Source organism: Oncorhynchus kisutch, linkage group LG4 (assembly GCF_002021735.2).
Source record: "Oncorhynchus kisutch isolate 150728-3 linkage group LG4, Okis_V2, whole genome shotgun sequence".
NCBI lineage: Eukaryota > Metazoa > Chordata > Actinopteri > Salmoniformes > Salmonidae > Oncorhynchus > Oncorhynchus kisutch.
In genome coordinates, this window is record NC_034177.2 from 12032649 (window position 1) to 12051869 (window position 19221).

Genomic DNA, 19221 nt, shown 5'->3' on the forward strand with positions numbered 1-19221 from the left:
ATTCTGACCAAACAATATGGAGTGATTATGTTTGTAAACTGATTCCATACATCAACTTGAAACATTGTGTGGCTTCGAGCTATTATAACGCTACATTTGTGTTAGCGCGCTAACTCTTCCAGTTCCTTCGTGGTACCATTTGCCAATTGTCCCCCTTCTATTTTTGTACTCAAGTAAGACCACAGGAGTCATGATAATGTGAAAGCAGCCATTTCTGGAGCACTGTACGCAACTCGCTGACCACAGAGCGGTTTCACAGACGTCCATGCGTAGATCTTTAACAGGGAAAGCTGTGTTTAAGGTATTAGCGAGCGGGTCTGCAGTGACAGCTAGCTAGAGCAGCCTTAGTGGAGCTCGGAGAGAGAGCGAGAGACAGCTGACTACAGAAGGCAGTGTTTTGTTGGCTAATTCAGAGCAGAAGAGGTTTCTGCCTGTGGTTTCTCCTGCTCTGTCTCGCTAACTGCAATCTTCTCTCTTTGCTCAACGCCAAACACTCTAACAGATCCATGGGCCGCGTCCCAATTCTCCGACACGGCTTCCTCCCCTTGTGTCCTTTCATGTTCATATGGTGGTAAAGTGTGAGGATTAGGCCTATTCAATGGAATGGAATGTTTTAAACGGTGCAGTTACAACTGTATTTGATTCTTTTCTCTTTTCCACACGAAAGAAAGTTGTGTCAGTTCCATAAAAGTGGAAATGGGGTGTTCAGAGAGTTGCAGACAGAAATCTATTACATAGAACTGCTGCATTATCTATCCTACATGACAGAAAGTTGAGTCAGTTGTGTAATACACAGAGTGTTCAAAACATTAGGAACACCTGACCAGGTGAAAGCTATTATCCCTTATTGATGTTAAATCCACTTCAATTAGTGTAGATTTTATTTATCTTTATTTAATCAGGTAGGCCAGTTGAGATCAAGTTCTCATTTACAACTGTGACCTGGCCAAGATAAAGCAAAGCAGTGCGACACAAACAACACAGTTACACATGGAATAAACAAATGTACAGTCAATAACACAATAGAACAAAAAGTTTATATACAGTGTGCAAATGAGGTAAAATAAGGGAGGTAAGTAGTGGTAAAATAATTACAATTTAGCAATTAAACACTGGAGTGATAGATGTGCAGAAGATGAATGTGCAAGTAGATACCGGGGTGCAAAGGAGCAAAAAAACAATAACAGTATGGGGATGAGGTAGTTGGGTGGGCTATTTACAAGATGGGCTATGTACAGGTGCAGTGATCTGTGAGCTGCTCTGACAGCTGGTGCTTAAAGTTAGTGAGGGAGATGAGTCTCCAGATGAAGGGGAGGAGAGACATGGATTGTGTATGTGTGCGATTCAGAGGGTGAATGGGCAAGACAAAATATTTAAGTGCCTTTGAACGGGGAATGGTAGTAGGTGCCAGGTGCACTAGTTTGAGTGTGTCAAGAACTGCAATGCTTCTGGGTTTTTCACACTCAACAGTTTCCTGTGTGTATCAAGAATGGTCCACCACCCAAAGGACATCCAGCCAACTTGACACAACTGTGGGAAGCATTGGAGTCAACATGAGCCAGCATCCCTGTGGAAAGCTTCCGACACCTTATAGAGAGTCCAGGCACCAACAAATTGAGGAAGTTATGAGGGCAAAAGGGGGTACAACTCAATATTAAGGAAGGTGTTATTAATGTTTTGTGCGCTCAGTGTATACATTTCTGTATTCAACCAATGCTCGGAGGGTTCCAGCCAACTAAATTGGCCTGTTGGTTAGCTTGGGTTGAGAGAGGACAGACTGTGCTGGTCTGATCTTACCGTCGCTGACAGCCTGCTGGTGGTAGTGAGAGTAGGGCTTGTGGTGGGGGTGGAGGTGCTGCTGTTGCTTCTCCAGAGGAGGAGGGGAAGTGCCTGTACCCTTCATCCCTGGGGAGAGGAGAGGACCTGACACGCTGGAGGAGAGAGCGAGAAAGAGATAATTAATTGTCTAATTTCCCCATATTTTGAAATGATCAGATGCTGAAGTGCATAAATACAATGATTTACTATTTATACACTCTGACAACTGTGGTTTCATATTTTTTATTTTAATCAAACGTCTTGTTTGATCAAAGTGCTATGTACTAAGCAGCATTTATCTAACCAACACACTGGAGCAGTTAAAGGATCTTGAATGGCCCTAATAGTATGCTGTACTGTATGTTGTCGGGGGAATGGAAACTTCAGCTTCCCACAATCCTCCATCTACCACATGATCTAAAGTCAACAAACACCAGAGCATGCATTCTACTGAAAGCCCCCCGTGCCTTGTGGCCTCGGAGGAGAAAGCCTATTCGTGTTTAGGCATATGAGCATGACATGTTTGTGACATAGCGTACCCCAACTGCTCGGGGCGGGCGAGCAACAACTAAGGCTTTCTGGATTGCGATTAAATAAATTAAGCTTTGTCCGTGGTGGTATTAGACACAGATGTGTGCAAACAAATCTTTATAAATGTTAAGCAGAATAGCTCCAACTAGACGAGACTGTGCCAATACCCAAAAGATCTGTGGAGTGTATTGTTCTTCAGGGTACACTTCAAAGAGTCACACTTTGCATTGAGCGCACCAATTTTCAGAGAGGAAGGAAAACAACAACAAGTGGGATGAATTGCTTTTTAAATCAGAGTTATAACTAACAGATGGGATGTTTTTCCAACCTTTCCAATTAGAACCATATAGACGTAGGATTTGAATTTGAGCCAGTTTGCTACAGCAGGGGGAAAAAAATTCCTGCATTAACTGGAAAAGTGCATTATTATGCAGATTATAATTCATGGACAATTTTTTTGTAGGGGTTGATACAATTCAGGTCTGAAATGTTTAAGAGGAAACTACAAACTTTAGAAGCCTTTTTAAACCTGGAACACTCTACAAGTTTGCATTTCCTGCTGTGTCCTGCAACAACAGGATGATCAAATTAAGATATGGCATCTGTAGTTACGCTGTTAGGACGTTGGAAAAACCTGCAATCAACGTGAAAAAAGAAATCACGGAATTGGGAGGGTTTCATTTAACTACACTATGAAGCGTTATGAAAGCAGATTGTCAATACACTCTTAGAAAAATGGGTGGTATCTAGAACCTAAAAGGGTTATTCAGCTGTCCCCATAGGAGAACCCTTTGAATAACCCTTTTTGGTTCTAGGTATAACCCTTTCCAAAGAGGGTTTTTACATGGAACCCATAATGGTTCTATGTGGAACCAAAAAGGGTTCTCCCTGGAAACAGAAAGGGTTTTCCTATGGGGACAGCCAAATAACCTTTTTGGAACCCTTTTTTCTAAGAGTGTAGGACCACCACATCCTCTTCTGTAAATAATGTCACAGGAACCATCATTTGTCATCCATCTACCCAGTCTTATATTCAGAGCTATAATGCAACTCCCCCTGTATTTCGTTGTTGTACAGTCAATAATGTGAAGACTATAACTACAGTACGAGTATCAATAATGTGAAGAATATAACTACAGTACGAGTATCAATAATGTGAAGACTATAACTACAGTACGAGTATCAATAATGTGAAGACTATAACTATAGTATGAGTATCAATAATGTGAAGAATATAACTACAGTACGAGTATCAATAATGTGAAGACTATAACTACAGTATGAGTATCAATAATGTGAAGAATATAACTACAGTACGAGTATCAATAATGTGAAGAATATAACTACAGTACGAGTATCAATAATGTGAAGACTATAACTACAGTATGAGTATCAATAATGTGAAGAATATAACTACAGTACGAGTATCAATAATGTGAAGACTATAACTACAGTACGAGTATCAATAATGTGAAGACTATAACTACAGTACGAGTATCAATAATGTGAAGAATATAACTACAGTACGAGTATCAATGATGTGAAGAATTTGACTACAGTACGAGTATCAATAATGTGAAGAATATGACTACAGTAAGAGTATCAATAATGTGAAGAATTTGACTACAGTACGAGTATCAATAATGTGAAGAATATGACTACAGTACGAGTATCAACAGAGTGTAAAGTCTGGCTCTGGGTGAGATCATATCATGCCTTTTGATTGCATTTCAACCAAATTGGTTTTCTTCTTTGCTCCAAACACACACATTCTTTTACATTCTTCAACTACAGTCGAGACCAGATAGATATAAACCCCTCCATAAGCGAGAGGCCTAATTTCCTCACAAATATTAAACAGCCATTTAGTATCCTCTTCCAGTTGCATTTCTGGAATACCAATACACAAACTGTTGCTGTGTTACTATGTGCCGTGGATGGATGCATATGGTTTGCAGTACGAGCTCTGTGAATGTGATGACAGAGAGTTGCTGGAGGCGGCATAGCCCTCAGATGACGCAGCTCTAACCTTGTGAGAGAGCTAGCTCAGTGACAAGGTCAGGACCCACCCAGTGCTAAGACGCTACCTGGTAGACACTTTCTACACTCCACAGGAACAGATTAATAACCCCTAAGGTTGATGTCCCATGCCCCCGCGGAAATTCAATTAGCATAGTAAAAAAAATCCCCATAAAAATGTGTCAGTTTAAACTAGAGATATCTGTTTTTTGGCATTGGATGCATCTCAATACACCGCCTCCGCCTATGTAGCACTATGAAAAGTGGCAGAGCTAGAGCAGTGTTTGTCAGACCATGAGACATCCTGGAAATTGGTATTCTCACAAAATGGTCTGTAGTGTCCGAACGGTTTGGCCTACAAACTATTATTCAATGTGTATATACGGGCTAATAGCAGTAAAGCACCAATTGTTTTTTCATGAAATATTTTTTTTTATACTTCAAGGGGTCTTAAAATTCTAAATCAAATTGCTAAATGATCCTTGGTATGACCATCTTAAACCCCTCCCCTGCCCCCGCTTAGACAGGGCTTGGACTAGGGGGTTACAGGCACAGCTCCCTTGAATTATTTTTATATATTTTTTTATGTCAATGGAACTTACCTGGTTAAATAAAGGATAAAAAAAGTGATAGAGATATGTGTCAAAGATAGTTATTTAGAGTGTGACCATGTAATATTTATCTATTTGGAACCTATCCATGTATTAACCATGGACTCAGGCCTCTGTTTTTTCAGCTACAAACCCTCTCTCTTCTGCCTCTTGAGCTTAGAGAGCCACACACCTCTCCACTGAAGACACCCAACGCAGTGTCGAACCAACGTTGTCTCCCTGCATATAGCATTAGCACTTCGCGCGGCCCCAAGCTAGCGGCGATCATGGTTAATCCGTCCGCTGGCACGGGCCAGCGCTGCCGCCATGTGTTTCTACAGAGAGCGGCACTCCCCCAGGAGGTGCTGTCAGCACAAACTCAGGAAACAGTTATACTGTTCATATTTTTACAAGCAGCCTCTATGTGCAGCTAAAGTGAATCATAAGCTAATCACTGCCAGCTGCCGCCTGCGCTCAGGCTCAAGGAATGAGGGGAATCTTTCATATGCTGCACAGAGTATACATTTCTCCCCTGGTATTCACCTTCCCTGTTCATCCTCCTTCTCCTCCTCCTCCTCTCTTGACAGCCTTTTTCCAGGCAGCCAGCTAGCCACCCCTTACCCCTTCTGTTGTGAGAGTGTGGTTGACCCCTGACTTCTAGGTAGATTGACAGAGTGACTGCTACCAGATAGGCTATTGACTGAGATCAGGATGGACAATGAGGGCAAGGGGTGAGATGTTGGGGTGAGGGTTTCAGATCAATGATGAGGGCTAGGGGTGAGATGTTGGGGGGAGGGTTTCAGATCAATGATGAGGGCTAGGGGTGAGATGTTGGGGTGAGGGTTTCAGATCAATGATGAGGGCTAGGGGTGAGATGTTGGGGTGAGGGTTTCAGATCAATGATGAGGGCTAGGGGTGAGATGTTGGGGTGAGGGTTTCAGATCAATGATGAGGGCTAGGGGTAAGATGTTGGGGTGAGGGTTTCAGATCAATGATGAGGGCTAGGGGTGAGATGTTGGGGTGAGGGTTTCAGATCAATGATGAGGGCTAGGGGTGAGATGTTGGAGTGAGGGTTTCAGATCAATGATGAGGGCTAGGGGTGAGATGTTGGGGTGAGGGTTTCAGATCAATGATTCACTCTTGGCATTCTGAGATACGTCATTGCCGGTCACAACTTGCAGACTTGTTTTCGAGTTGCTGTGCGTTTTGTTGCCAACCTATTTTGCTACCTGACAACTTTACGGTTTTTACTTTTAATTACCGTTTATATTTTTGTTTTTTTTCCCTCCGGACGCTTTATCTGGACACGATTCGTCAGGACCTCCAACAGCCGAAGCTAAGTAGTAACATTAACATGATGCCTTCTAATTGCAGTCGCTGTACTCGCCTTACGGCGAGGATAGCTGTGCTGCAAGCCCAGCTTCAGACGCAATCGTTAGGCAAGGGTAATTTCAGTGTAGGAAAGGATGAAACAGCATCTGTGCCACCAGTAAGTACAGATAGTAGTATAAATCCCCTGGCACAGTCCCCGCAGCCGGACAATTTTCTCACGGTTTCTGGAAGGAAATGCTGTAGGAACGCTCAACTGGTGTCGCTCATTCAGCCGACAGAAACTTTCAACCGGTTTTCCCCATTAAGCAGCGAGTCGGAGTCAGAGGCCGAGTCTTCTCTGGTCTCTACTCCTCTCGTTACGGGGTCTGAGATGCCGAAGCTTCCCACCATTAGCTCTGACAAATTGAAAACTCTAGTCATTGGCGACTCCATTACCCGCAGTATTAGACTTAAAACGAATCATCCAGCGATCATACACTGTTTACCGGGGGGCAGGGCTACCGACGTTAAGGCTAATCTGAAGATGGTGCCGGCTAAAGCTAAAACTGGCGAGTGTAGAGAGTATAGAGATATTGTTATCCACGTCGGCACCAACGATGTTAGGATGAAACAGTCAGAGATCACCAAGCGCAACATAGCTTCTGCATGTAAATCAGCTAGAAAGATGTGTCGGCATCGAGTAATTGTCTCTGGCCCCCTCCCAGTTAGGGGGAGTGATGAGCTCTACAGCAGAGTCTCACAACTCAATCGCTGGTTGAAAACTGTTTTCTGCCCCTCCCAAAAGATAGAATTTGTAGATAATTGGCCCTCTTTCTGGGACTCACCCACAAACAGGACCAAGCCTGACCTGCTGAGGAGTGACGGACTCCAACCTAGCTGGAGGGGTGCTCTCATCTTATCTAACAACATAGACAGGGCTCTAACTCCTCTAGCTCCACAATGAAATAGGGTGCAGGCCAGGCAGCAGGCTGTTAGCCAGCCTGCCAGCATAGCGGAGTCTGCCACTAGCATAGTCAGTGTAGTCAGCTCAGCTATCACCATTGAGACCGTGTCTGTGCCTCGACCTGGTTTGGGCAAAACTAAACATGGCGGTGTTTGCCTTAGCAATCTCACTAGGATAAAGACCACCTCCATTCCTGTCAGTATTGAAAGAGATCATGATACCTCACATCTCAAAATAGGGCTACTTAATGTTAGATCCCTTACTTCAAAGGCAATTATAGTCAATGAACTAATCACTGATCATAATCTTGATGTGATTGGCCTGACTGAAACATGGCTTAAGCCTGATGAATTTACTGTGTTAAATGAGGCCTCACCTCCTGGCTACACTAGTGACCATATCCCCCGTGCATCCCGCAAAGGCGGAGGTGTTGCTAACATTTACGATAGCAAATTTCAATTTACAAAAAAAAAAAAGACGTTTTCGTCTTTTGAGCTTCTAGTCATGAAATCTATGCAGCCTACTCAATCACTTTTTATAGCTACTGTTTACAGGCCTCCTGGGCCATATACAGCGTTCCTCACTGAGTTCCCTGAATTCCTATCGGATCTTGTAGTCATAGCAGATAATATTCTAATCTTTGGTGACTTTAATATTCACATGGAAAAGTCCACAGACCCACTCCAAAAGGCTTTCGGAGCCATCATCGACTCAGTGGGTTTTGTCCAACATGTCTCTGGACCCACTCACTGTCACAGTCATACTCTGGACCTAGTTTTGTCCCATGGAATAAATGTTGTGGATCTTAATGTTTTTCCTCCTAATCCTGGACTATCGGACCACCATTTTATTACGTTTGCAATTGCAACAAATAATCTGCTCAGACCCCAACCAAGGAACATCAAAAGTCGTGCTATAAATTCACAGACTACACAAAGATTCTTTGATGTCCTTCCAGATTCCCTCTGTCTACCCAAGGACGCCAGAGGACAAAAATCAGTTAACCACCTAACTGAGGAACTCAATTTAACCTTGCGCAATACCCTAGATGCAGTTGCACCCCTAAAAACTAAAAACATTTCTCATAAGAAACTAGCTCCCTGGTACACAGAAAATACCCGAGCTCTGAAGCAAGCTTCCAGAAAATTGGAACGGAAATGGCGCCACACCAAACTGGAAGTCTTCCGACTAGCTTGGAAAGACAGTACCGTGCAGTACCGAAGAGTCCTTACTGCTGCTCGATCATCCTATTTTTCAAACTTAATTGAGGAAAATAAGAACAATCCGAAATTCCTTTTTGATACTGTCGCAAAGCTAACTAAAAAGCAGCATTCCCCAAGAGAGGATGACTTTCACTTTAGCAGTGATAAATTCATGAACTTCTTTGAGGAAAAGATTATGATTATTAGAAAGCAAATTACGGACTCCTCTTTAAATCTGCGTATTCCTTCAAAGCTCAGTTGTCCTGAGTCTGCACAACTCTCCCAGGACCTAGGATCAAGAGAGACGCTCAAGTGTTTTAGTAATATATCTCTTGACACAATGATGAAAATAATCATGGCCTCTAAACCTTCAAGCTGCATACTGGACCCTATTCCAACTAAACTACTGAAAGAGCTGCCTGCTTCCTGTGCTTGGCCCTCCTATGTTGAACATAATAAACGGCTCTCTATCCACCGGATGTGTACCAAACTCACTAAAAGTGGCAGTAATAAAGCCACTCTTGAAAAAGACAAACCTTGATCCAGAAAATATAAAAAACTATTGGCATATATCGAATCTTCCATTCCTCTCAAAAATTTTAGAAAAGGCTGTTGCGCAGCAACTTACTGCCTTCCTGAAGACAAACAATGTATACGAAATGCTTCAGTCTGGTTTTAGACCCCATCATAGCACTGAGACGGCACTTGTGAAGGTGGTAAATGACATTTTAATGGCATCGGACCGAGGCTCTGCATCTGTCCTCGTGCTCCTAGACCTTAGTGCTGCTTTTGATACCATCGATCACCACATTCTTTTGGAGAGATTGGAAACCCAAATGGGTCTACACAGACAAGTTCTGGCCTGGTTTAGATCTTATCTGTCGGAAAGTTATCAGTTTGTCTCTGTGAATGGTTTGTCCTCTGACAAATCAACTGTAAATTTCGTTGTTCCTCAAGGTTCCGTTTTAGGACCACTATTGTTGTCACTATATATTTTACCTCTTGGGGATGTTATTCGAAAACATAATGTTAACTTTCACTGCTATGCGGATGACACACAGCTGTACATTTCAATGAAACATGGTGAAGCCCCAAAATTGCCCTTGCTAGAAGCATGTGTTTCAGACATAAGGAAGTGGATGGCTGCAAACTTTCCACTTTTAAACTCGGACAAAACAGAGATGCTTGTTCTAGGTCCCAAAAAACAAAGAGATCTTCTGTTGAATCTGACAATTAATCTTAATGGTTGTACAGTCGTCTCAAATAAAACTGTGAAGGACCTCGGCATTACTCTGGACCCTGATCTCTCTTTTGAAGAACATATCAAGACCATTTCAAGGACAGCTTTTTTCCATCTACGTAACATTGCAAAAATCTGAAACTTTCTGTCCAAAAATGATGCAGAAAAATTTATCCATGCTTTTGTCACTTCTAGGTTAGACTACTGCAATGCTCTACTTTCCGGCTACCCGGATAAAGCACTAAATAAACTTCAGTTGGTGCTAAATACGGCTGCTAGAATCTTGACTAGAACCAAAAAAATATATTACTCCAGTGCTAGCCTCTCTACACTGGCTTCCTGTCAAAGCAAGGGCTGATTTCAAGGTTTTACTGCTAACCTACAAAGCATTACATGGGCTTGCTCCTACCTATCTCTCTGATTTGGTCCTGCCGTACATACCTACACGTACGCTACGGTCACAAGACGCAGGCCTCCTAATTGTCCCTAGAATTTCTAAGCAAACAGCTGGAGGCAGGGCTTTCTCCTATAGAGCTCCATTTTTATGGAACGGTCTGCCTACCCATGTCAGAGACGCAAACTCGGTCTCAACCTTTAAGTCTTTACTGAAGACTCATCTCTTCAGTGGGTCATATGATTGAGTGTAGTCTGGCCCAGGAGTGGGAAGGTGAACGGAAAGGCTCTGGAGCAACGAACCGCCCTTGCTGTCTCTGCCTGGCCGGTTCCCCTCTTTCCACTGGGATTCTCTGCCTCTAACCCTATTACAGGGGCTGAGTCACTGGCTTACTGGGGCTCTCTCATGCCGTCCCTGGAAGGGGTGCGTCACCTGAGTGGGTTGATTCACTGATGTGGTCATCCTGTCTGGGTTGGCGCCCCCCCTTGGGTTGTGCCATGGCGGAGATCTTTGTGGGCTATACTCGGCCCTGTCTCAGGATGGTAAGTTGGTGGTTGAAGATATCCCTCTAGTGGTGTGGGGGCTGTGCTTTGGCAAAGTGGGTGGGGTTATATCCTTCCTGTTTGGCCCTGTCCGGGGGTGTCCTCGGATGGGTCCACAGTGTCTCCTGACCCCTCCTGTCTCAGCCTCCAGTATTTATGCTGCAGTAGTTTATGTGTCGGGGGGCTAGGGTCAGTTTGTTATATCTGGAGTACTTCTCCTGTCCTATTCGGTGTCCTGTGTGAATCTAAGTGTGCGTTCTCTAATTCTCTCCTTCTCTCTCTCAGAGGACCTGAGCCCTAGGACCATGCCCCAGGACTACCTGACATGATGACTCCTTGCTGTCCCCAGTCCATCTGACCGTGCTGCTGCTCCAGTTTCAACTGTTCTGCCTTATTATTATACGACCATGCTGGTCATTTATGAACATTTGAACATCTTGGCCATGTTCTGTTATAATCTCCACCCGGCACAGCCAGAAGAGGACTGGCCACCCCACATAGCCTGGTTCCTCTCTAGGTTTCTTCCTAGGTGTTGGCCTTTCTAGGGAGTTTTTCCTAGCCACCGTGCTTCTACACCTGCATTGCTTGCTGTTTGGGGTTTTAGGTTGGGTTTCTGTACAGCACTTTGAGATATCAGCTGATGTACGAAGGGCTATATAAATACATTTGATTTGATTTTGATTTGATGAGGGCTAGGGGTAAGATGTTGGGGTAAGGGTTTCAGATCAATGATGAGGGCTAGGGGTGAGATGTTGGGGTGAGGGTTGCAGATCAATGATGAGGGCTAGGGGTAAGATGTTGGGGTGAGGGTTTCAGATCAATGATGAGGGCTAGGGGTGAGATGTTGGGGTGAGGGTTGCAGATCAATGATGAGGGCTAGGGGTGAGATGTTGGGGTGAGGGTTTCAGATCAATGATGAGGGCTAGGGGTGAGATGTTGGGGTGAGGGTTTCAGATCAATGATGAGGGCTAGGGGTAAGATGTTGGGGTGAGGGTTTCAGATCAATGATGAGGGCTAGGGGTGAGATGTTGGGGTGAGGGTTTCAGATCAATGATGAGGGCTAGGGGTAAGATGTTGGGGTGAGGGTTTCAGATCAATGATGAGGGCTAGGGGTGAGATGTTGGGGTGAGGGTTTCAGATCAATGATGAGGGCTAGGGGTGAGGGTTTCAGATCAATGATGAGGGCTAGGGGGAAGATGTTGGGGTGAGGGTTTTAGATCAATGATGAGGGCTAGGGGTGAGATGTTGGGGTGAGGGTTTAAGATTGAAGGGGGATGAGAGTGAGTGTAAAAGAACTGGCTGGCAAATGTTTGAGAGAACTCACTGCTTGAATCACTCAGCCAGAGCATCTTTGACACAGCTTACTAGCAATAGTACAATGGATAGGACTCAGTGACTAGGACTCCGTTTACGTGACTTAGGGACTAGGACTCCGTTTACCTGACTTGGAGTCCTAGTCCCTAAGTCAGGTAAACGGAGTCCTAGTCCCTGTTTACCTGACTTAGGGACTAGGACTCCGTTTACCTGACTTAGGAACTAGGACTCCGTTTACCTGACTTAGGGACTAGGACTCCGTTTACCTGACTTAGGGACTAGGACTCCGTTTACCTGACTTAGGGACTAGGACTCCGTTTACCTGACGTAGGTACTAGGACTCTGTTTACCTGATTTAGGGACTAGGACTCCGTTTACCTGACTTAGGGACTAGGACTCCGTTTACCTGACTTAGGGACTAGGACTCAGTTTACCTGACTTAGGGACTAGGACTCCGTTTACCTGACTTAGGGACTAGGACTCCGTTTACCTGACTTAGGGACTAGGACTCCATTTACCTGACTTAGGGACCAGGACTCCATTTACCTGACTTAGGGACCAGGACTCTGTTTACCTGACTTAGGGAATAGGACTCTGTTTACCTGATTTAGGAATAAAACTGACTTATATGACTGAGTGAATATGACTCAATGCAATATGTTGAAGTGAACATGATTCCGGGAATACAATTTGATTCAGCAGACATAGATTGAGCCTTGCAATAAGCTTGGCTTCAGAACTCTTAGGACAGACCAAACGGATCAAGACTGCACATTCCAACCTGGACACTGTAACATCACCCTCGGGCCAAAACAATCCAACCAAACATATTCACATTCCAACCTGGACACTGTAACATCACCCTCGGGCCAAAACAATCCAACCAAACGTATTCACATTCCTACAACACATGCAGGTGTATATGGAGGGACATGGACGTTATCAGAACTGAATACTCTGTCTATAATACAGTCTATAAGAAGCCAAAAATACAACTGCCAGTGATACAATCCTTCACTGTTCTAGGATCTGTCCTCTAAGGCTTGGTTCTGTTCTCAGGGATTTTTTAAATTTATTTTTATTTAAGTAGGCAAGTTTTAAGAACAAATTCTTATTTACAATGACGGCCTACCCCGGCCAAACCCTAACCTGGACGACGCTGGGCCAATTGTGCGCCGCTCTATGGGACTCCCAATCACGGCTGGTTGTGATACAGCCTGGAATTGAACCAGGGTTTGTAGTGACGCCTATAGCACTGAGATGCAGTGCCTTAAATTGCTGTGCCACCTGGGAGGGATGAGGGGATGGAAAGAAAAATTAAGACAGCTCGCTGCTCTGAATGAAGATCCATGAGGAGAGCTGCTCTGAATGAAGATCCACGAGGAGAGCTACTCTGAATGAAGCTCCATGAGGAGAGCTGCTCTGAATGAAGATCCACGAGGAGAGCTACTCTGAATGAAGCTCCATGAGGAGAGCTGCTCTGAATGAAGATCCATGAGGAGAGCTGCTCTGAATGAAGATCCATGAGGAGAGCTGCTCTGAATGAAGATCCATGAGGAGAGCAACTCTGCTCAACGTTCGTCTTCCATCACTTGCCCTTCCTGTCCCACTAGTGACCATGGATCAGACTCCCCTTCCCCCCGTCCGTTAATGGATCAGACCCACCTTCCCCCTGTCCATCCCCCTTCAGCGGCCCGCTGTTAAGCCCCTCTGATGGATTGGCAAGGGTGGCTTGGCGCGGGATAGTGGAAACACGCCTGGTTCTGGTTAGCGTGCTCAAGCCACGCGTGAGAGATGGGTAGCGCTGAGCTAACCTAACCCTACGGCCCAAACCTAAGCAGTCAAGGAGCTTTTCCTGGGCCCATATAAGCTATCTGTTAGTTTTATTGAGCTAACCGCAGAAAACACTGTAGGAAACACTGAAACACTCCATAAATGCCATCTGTTGTAAGATAATTTAGACATTGAATTGTCTGAATTGTTCTTTGAATAAACCATTTAGGCCAAGGCAGTAATTTGTGTTTATAACCAAGTTGGACCACAAAACCACAACTAGGCCTACTACTACCATGACCAGAGTCTTATATTTGGCTCTGACCACAGCCAGTAGAAGTAATGACTATAATGGAATGTTTTTGTTTGACTTCAGAGATTGATACTCTGTGCAGATGATTTAAGGCTGATAATTGATGGAAAGATGGGAGGACTGATGGCACTGAGTTCATCGCTGACTGTGCTGTAGAAGACTGTCTCCCCTCAGAACATGATCTGTTAATGATGTCTCTGCAGCCACTCTAATTCAATTAGATTGTGTCAATCACAGTTCCTTGTGCTTCACAAGGTATCAAACCAGGTCAAACTAATATTTCCAGAGGGGCTCTAATGTCAATACACAGGAAAAAATACCATTATAGAAGGCACTGAATGACATCCCTTACCACCCATCATCGCTACAGCTAAAGCCTTCACCAACTGTAGAATGGGCACGTCTGTGAGAGACCCCCCAAGTGTCTCTAGCTCCTGCACCGACCTTCATGCACAGATCACGTATTTTAACTGGCATATTTTAATATTAGCGTCAGAAAAATGACACTGGTATTTACAAAGTAAAATGACTCTAAATGGCCCATTTGAGCCAGGGTAAACACATTTAGCGATGAGGTCAGAGGCTGCCGCAGCACTAGTCAGGTTAGTTAGATCATTTTGTCAAAATGTTTAATGTCCTGCTAAATCGTTTGGGAAAAACAAGTGTGGCGTTGCTATTGACTTTGGCAGTAGCCTGTATACTCAAGGCTTTAAACATGTAATCAAATGCTCCACCTTCAGGCAAATGTAAGTAGACGTTTCATACCCAGCTTGTTGTAGGTCCTGGCACAGCTTTTTCTCTGTCTTAGATGGGCTGATAAAGTAGTCCAGTTACCGAATGCAGTACATTTTCTTCGGTTAGATATTTGTACATTTTCTTTGTTTAGACATTTGCAAAAAAATATTCAGGTTAGACATTTGTACATTTTCTATGGTTAGATATTCCAATTTGATGAAATGCACAAATTGCTGTAATTCTTGTAATGAAACGCTGTCATGGCATCACAGACATACAGATAAGAGCGTTGGGTGGACAAACAAACAGACCTGAACCAGAGCGATCACTTATGGCCTGTGTCTTACCAGCTGGCCCTTTATTTACTTACTGTACACTCACAGTGGTCTATTTCAGATGGACCTCATCAAACTAGCTGAAAAACAGATCCCTGTCTCACATCCAATATCTCATCATAGTGGTGTGTGTGCGTGCGAGCGTGTGTCTCTGTTGTAGTGTAACTGGTGTTAAAATATCCTCAGCACGCTCTTTTCACTTTCTGTCTCTATCCAAGTAGCAGTAATTGTAAGTAGTACTATGTACCAAGAAGTCCTGAAACCACATTGTAATTCTACAGAGCTCTATTCCTGCTGTTAATGCTTGAAAAAACACAGCACTTTCCAGAAAGTACCAGGTCTAACATGACAACCCATTGCAGCTCCAGCACGTTTACATCTGCTACGGTTACCATGTCTGCTTTTCTCACTGTTTATGCTGGAAACGGACCTGTCCACCATGTCTCACGCCAAATTCACAAGTAATCATCGGTGTTTCTTAAACTTTACCTTGTTAATGCACACATTAACAAGGTAAATGTGTGATTTAAGCACACACACACACACACCAATCTAAGTAAAACAATTATTTTGTTACCATTTTTGCAATGCTTCATTATATCCCCATTGCCTCCCAATCTGTTTTAATGCTCTCATTTTCTCTCTCTCTGGTTTTCATCCCATTGTTTTGTACAGTACACACAAAACCTCCTGACGACATGTTGGCTTTGTTACTGTGCTCTGCTGGTTCTCGTAGACATTAATAGGAAACATGCTAAGAGAAAGAGAGCGAGAGAGCGAGAGGAAACACTGGACCTGATCAGAGGAACTGAAGTAAACCCAGTGAGTGAGTGACAGTGAGTAACCAGAGTGTGAAATGTGTTTGTTAATCTGCAGCAGGACTCAGTCCCTCTTTAATCAAACAGACGGTAGCTGGCGCTCTGTTAGCATAGCATCTCTATACTAAACATTGGGGAACCTGGTTAGTAGTGTCCTATCATTCTACATAATAAAAGACAATAGGTATTGTAGTATTATACCACTATATTGTTATTTTCCAGCCAACATGTATTTCTAAAAAGAGAATCTGGTTAGAACTTCGCCTCTAATAAATACTAGTTGACACACTGTTGTGTGACATGCCAAATAAACGTGGTAACAGTTCGCAAGGACAGGGCTAAATCAACATGGAGTACATGTTTAAAGAACTAAAAGGTTAAGTGCTGTTAATGAGCTACACAAAAACACAAGAGGAGTCAGCGCCACACTGCTCTGACAGTTTATCTTTGAATCCTTTGTATAATCGTGGGCCAAACGGTTAGGTCATTGGGAGTCCTCTGTCACCCCCAGTGGGGACTCAATTGGACCTGTGGATCATTGGACACAATGCCAGAAATAGTGGATATTATTGGCTGCATCATTGTGACCTCATCCTGACCTACATGCTTTATCTGAAGGTTCATCGCTATGGCCGCTTCCAAAATGCTACCCTATTCCCTACATACTGTAGTGCACTACTTTTGACCCCTATTCCCAACATACTGTAGTGCACTACGTTTGACCAGAGCCTTATGAGGTTCCCTAAGGGCGCTGGTCAAAATAATTGCCCTACATAGGCAATAGGGTGCCATTTGGGACATAGGGCATGGGTTTGGATTAAGACTGCTAAAATGATTGGGTTTTGCACCAATATAGGGATTGTACTGATTTTGGGTGACACACAACAGAGCAATAATTTATATTTCCCAAGTGTCCCCACACTGTGCTGGGATCAGCATGATCTTATCGATGAAGACATTGTGATGTCCCACAGTGATGACAACACAGCTGTCCTGTAATGACGATCACATCCCAGAGGTAGATCAGCTGACCACCGACCCAGAGCCCTTCTGGAGGGAGATACTATTTCATCAGCCTAAACTTGGACATTATTATAAGCCTGAAGCTACAGGAATGTATGGGGGGGAGGGGGTGATTGATTTTTGGGGAAGTTTCTACACAATTTTTTTTTAAACTCTAAAATGCTATTTAGAGAACAGCAAAAACAAACAAAATTGACCTCATCCATTAATTATCAGGTGAGTTTAAAGTTTGGGAAAGCTATTTATTCATCATAAAATTGCACATTTATAATAACGGATTGCATGCATATCATCACATTTACAGACTAATGTAAGATAGGCTACTATTCTTAATGTCATTAGTAGATTGCATAGTCATAATTTAGGCTAATAATATAACTCAATCACTGTGAGCAAAACAGACAGTTCTGAACAATACATGCCTGAACGTCGTAGTGTTATTATCAGAGTGAAAAATGTACAATTTTTTAAGAACACATTTCATCCAGTCAACTTTAAATGAAACATAAGCAACATATCTGCAGTGAGTGTGTGCATATTTACTGTCTTTATCATTGATTAGTACCACTGGAAAGTTTGAGTCAATAATTCCCTTCTCCAGGCTAGGTCGACGTCATACAGATGAAAGATATTCATTTGAGCCAGTTTGCTACAGCAGGAAAACCGCCTATGGATGTCGGCCCTTTAACTTGGCCTTGTAGTGACTTCATAGCGTGTATTATGCATCTATTTCACGTTGCATTGTATGCGCCTTTCCACAAGCAAATGAGTCAATTTATTATGACCTACCGTTAAACTTAATACTGCAGTGATAGTTAATAGATGGGGTCAGTTTAGTTCATTTTTGCTGTTCTCCAAATAGCATTTTAGAGTTTTTAAATTGTGTAGAAATGCAGTAAATAAGCTTCTACTTCTAACCCCCCCACAACCCACATGGCATACCCTAGGTTTAGCTGAATTGATGCCACTGAACAAGGGTATACCCAACTGAGTGTGTGTCTAATGAACTACATGTAACAGTAGTGTATGTATAGTAGGGAACTCACCCATCGCGTGTGCTCTCCATGGTGGACAGAGGGGACAGAGAATGCGGGCTGCTCAGGTCCCGTTCCAGGCGGGACTGCCTGGGGGGCAGATCAGGGGCAGAGGCTGAGCCAGTGGTGGGGGCTGGTCCTGGGGAGAGGAGCTCCATCGAAACACAGTGATGGGGGGTGCTGGAGCCAGTGTACAGGCCTGAAAGACAAACAAAGTTAATTCACAAAATGTGCCGAATTAACTCTAGGTCCTTGCTCAGCCATGTTCCAAATTAAATGGCTTTTCATAGCAACAAGCTTTTGTTTTGACAACTGATCATCCAATCAGAGAGGGTTTTGAAAAATAGAATGTTCTGTTTTGTGCTGTTTGTGATTTACAGTACATTATTTATGCTGCCAACGGGGCTGGCCTCGATTGTCCTTTAGAGTGGAACTGACAGCGTTTTAGCAACATGAAATCTTATTAAAATCTGTTCATATACACCCCCAGGAAGAATGTGACACTTTTTATTTTATTTTTTTACAATTTCTGAGAAGCGAGCACTTACATATGGTCATTTTCACTTTTTCATAAATTCATAAGATGTTTGGGAATGACATATAATAAGTCATTCTATAGTGTTATGACCTGGCTTATAGTTCATAACAGCAAAGGGAGACCACACATTACTTAAATGTAAAAAGGAATACATTTATTAAACTAAATAGTAATAAGTACAAAAATGTAACATGAGCTGTGGACGTCTGTAGGATCAGTAGTATGTGCAGTGTGTGGATGAGTGGAGAGGGTGTTGTATGGTGAAAACAAAAGAAAAACCAAAAGGTGGTGGAAGCCAGCCTGCCAGTCAGGGAAGAGAGAGTGTGTTTGCTGATGTGCCACCCTTTATAGCCTACAGGTCAAGCCTGCCCAGGTGTACCACATCAGCTGACATCCTCCCCAGCTCTGCAATAAGCAAGCTACCAAACAGGAGAACCCAGCAGACAGAGTGGGAGGGACATCACCCCCCCTCTAAGAACAGGGTTCCACCACGAACCTGAAACTAAAACAGAAACAACCAAAACACAAAAAAACAAATGCTGTATTACTTATTACAAAATATATATATATACACACACACACACACACACACACACACACACACACACACACACACACACACACACACACACACACACACACACACACACACACACACACACTACCGTTGAAAAGTTTGGGGTCACTTAGAAATATCCTTGTTTGTTCATTAAAATAACATCAAATT

The 19221-nt window shown here is 43.4% G+C and overlaps 1 protein-coding gene across 1 annotated transcript in view; it reads right to left on the reverse strand.

Moving 5' to 3' along the window:
• The window catches only part of LOC109888516 (zinc finger protein GLIS1), a 162470-nt gene that overhangs the window by 2963 nt on the left and 140286 nt on the right, over positions 1-19221 (reverse strand). The window contains exons 8-9 of the mRNA XM_031822432.1: positions 17969-18155; positions 1798-1931 (exon numbers count right to left, since the gene is read on the reverse strand). Of these exons, the coding sequence (XP_031678292.1) occupies positions 1798-1931; positions 17969-18155 (321 nt within the window). The remainder of the gene's footprint in view (positions 1-1797; positions 1932-17968; positions 18156-19221) is intronic.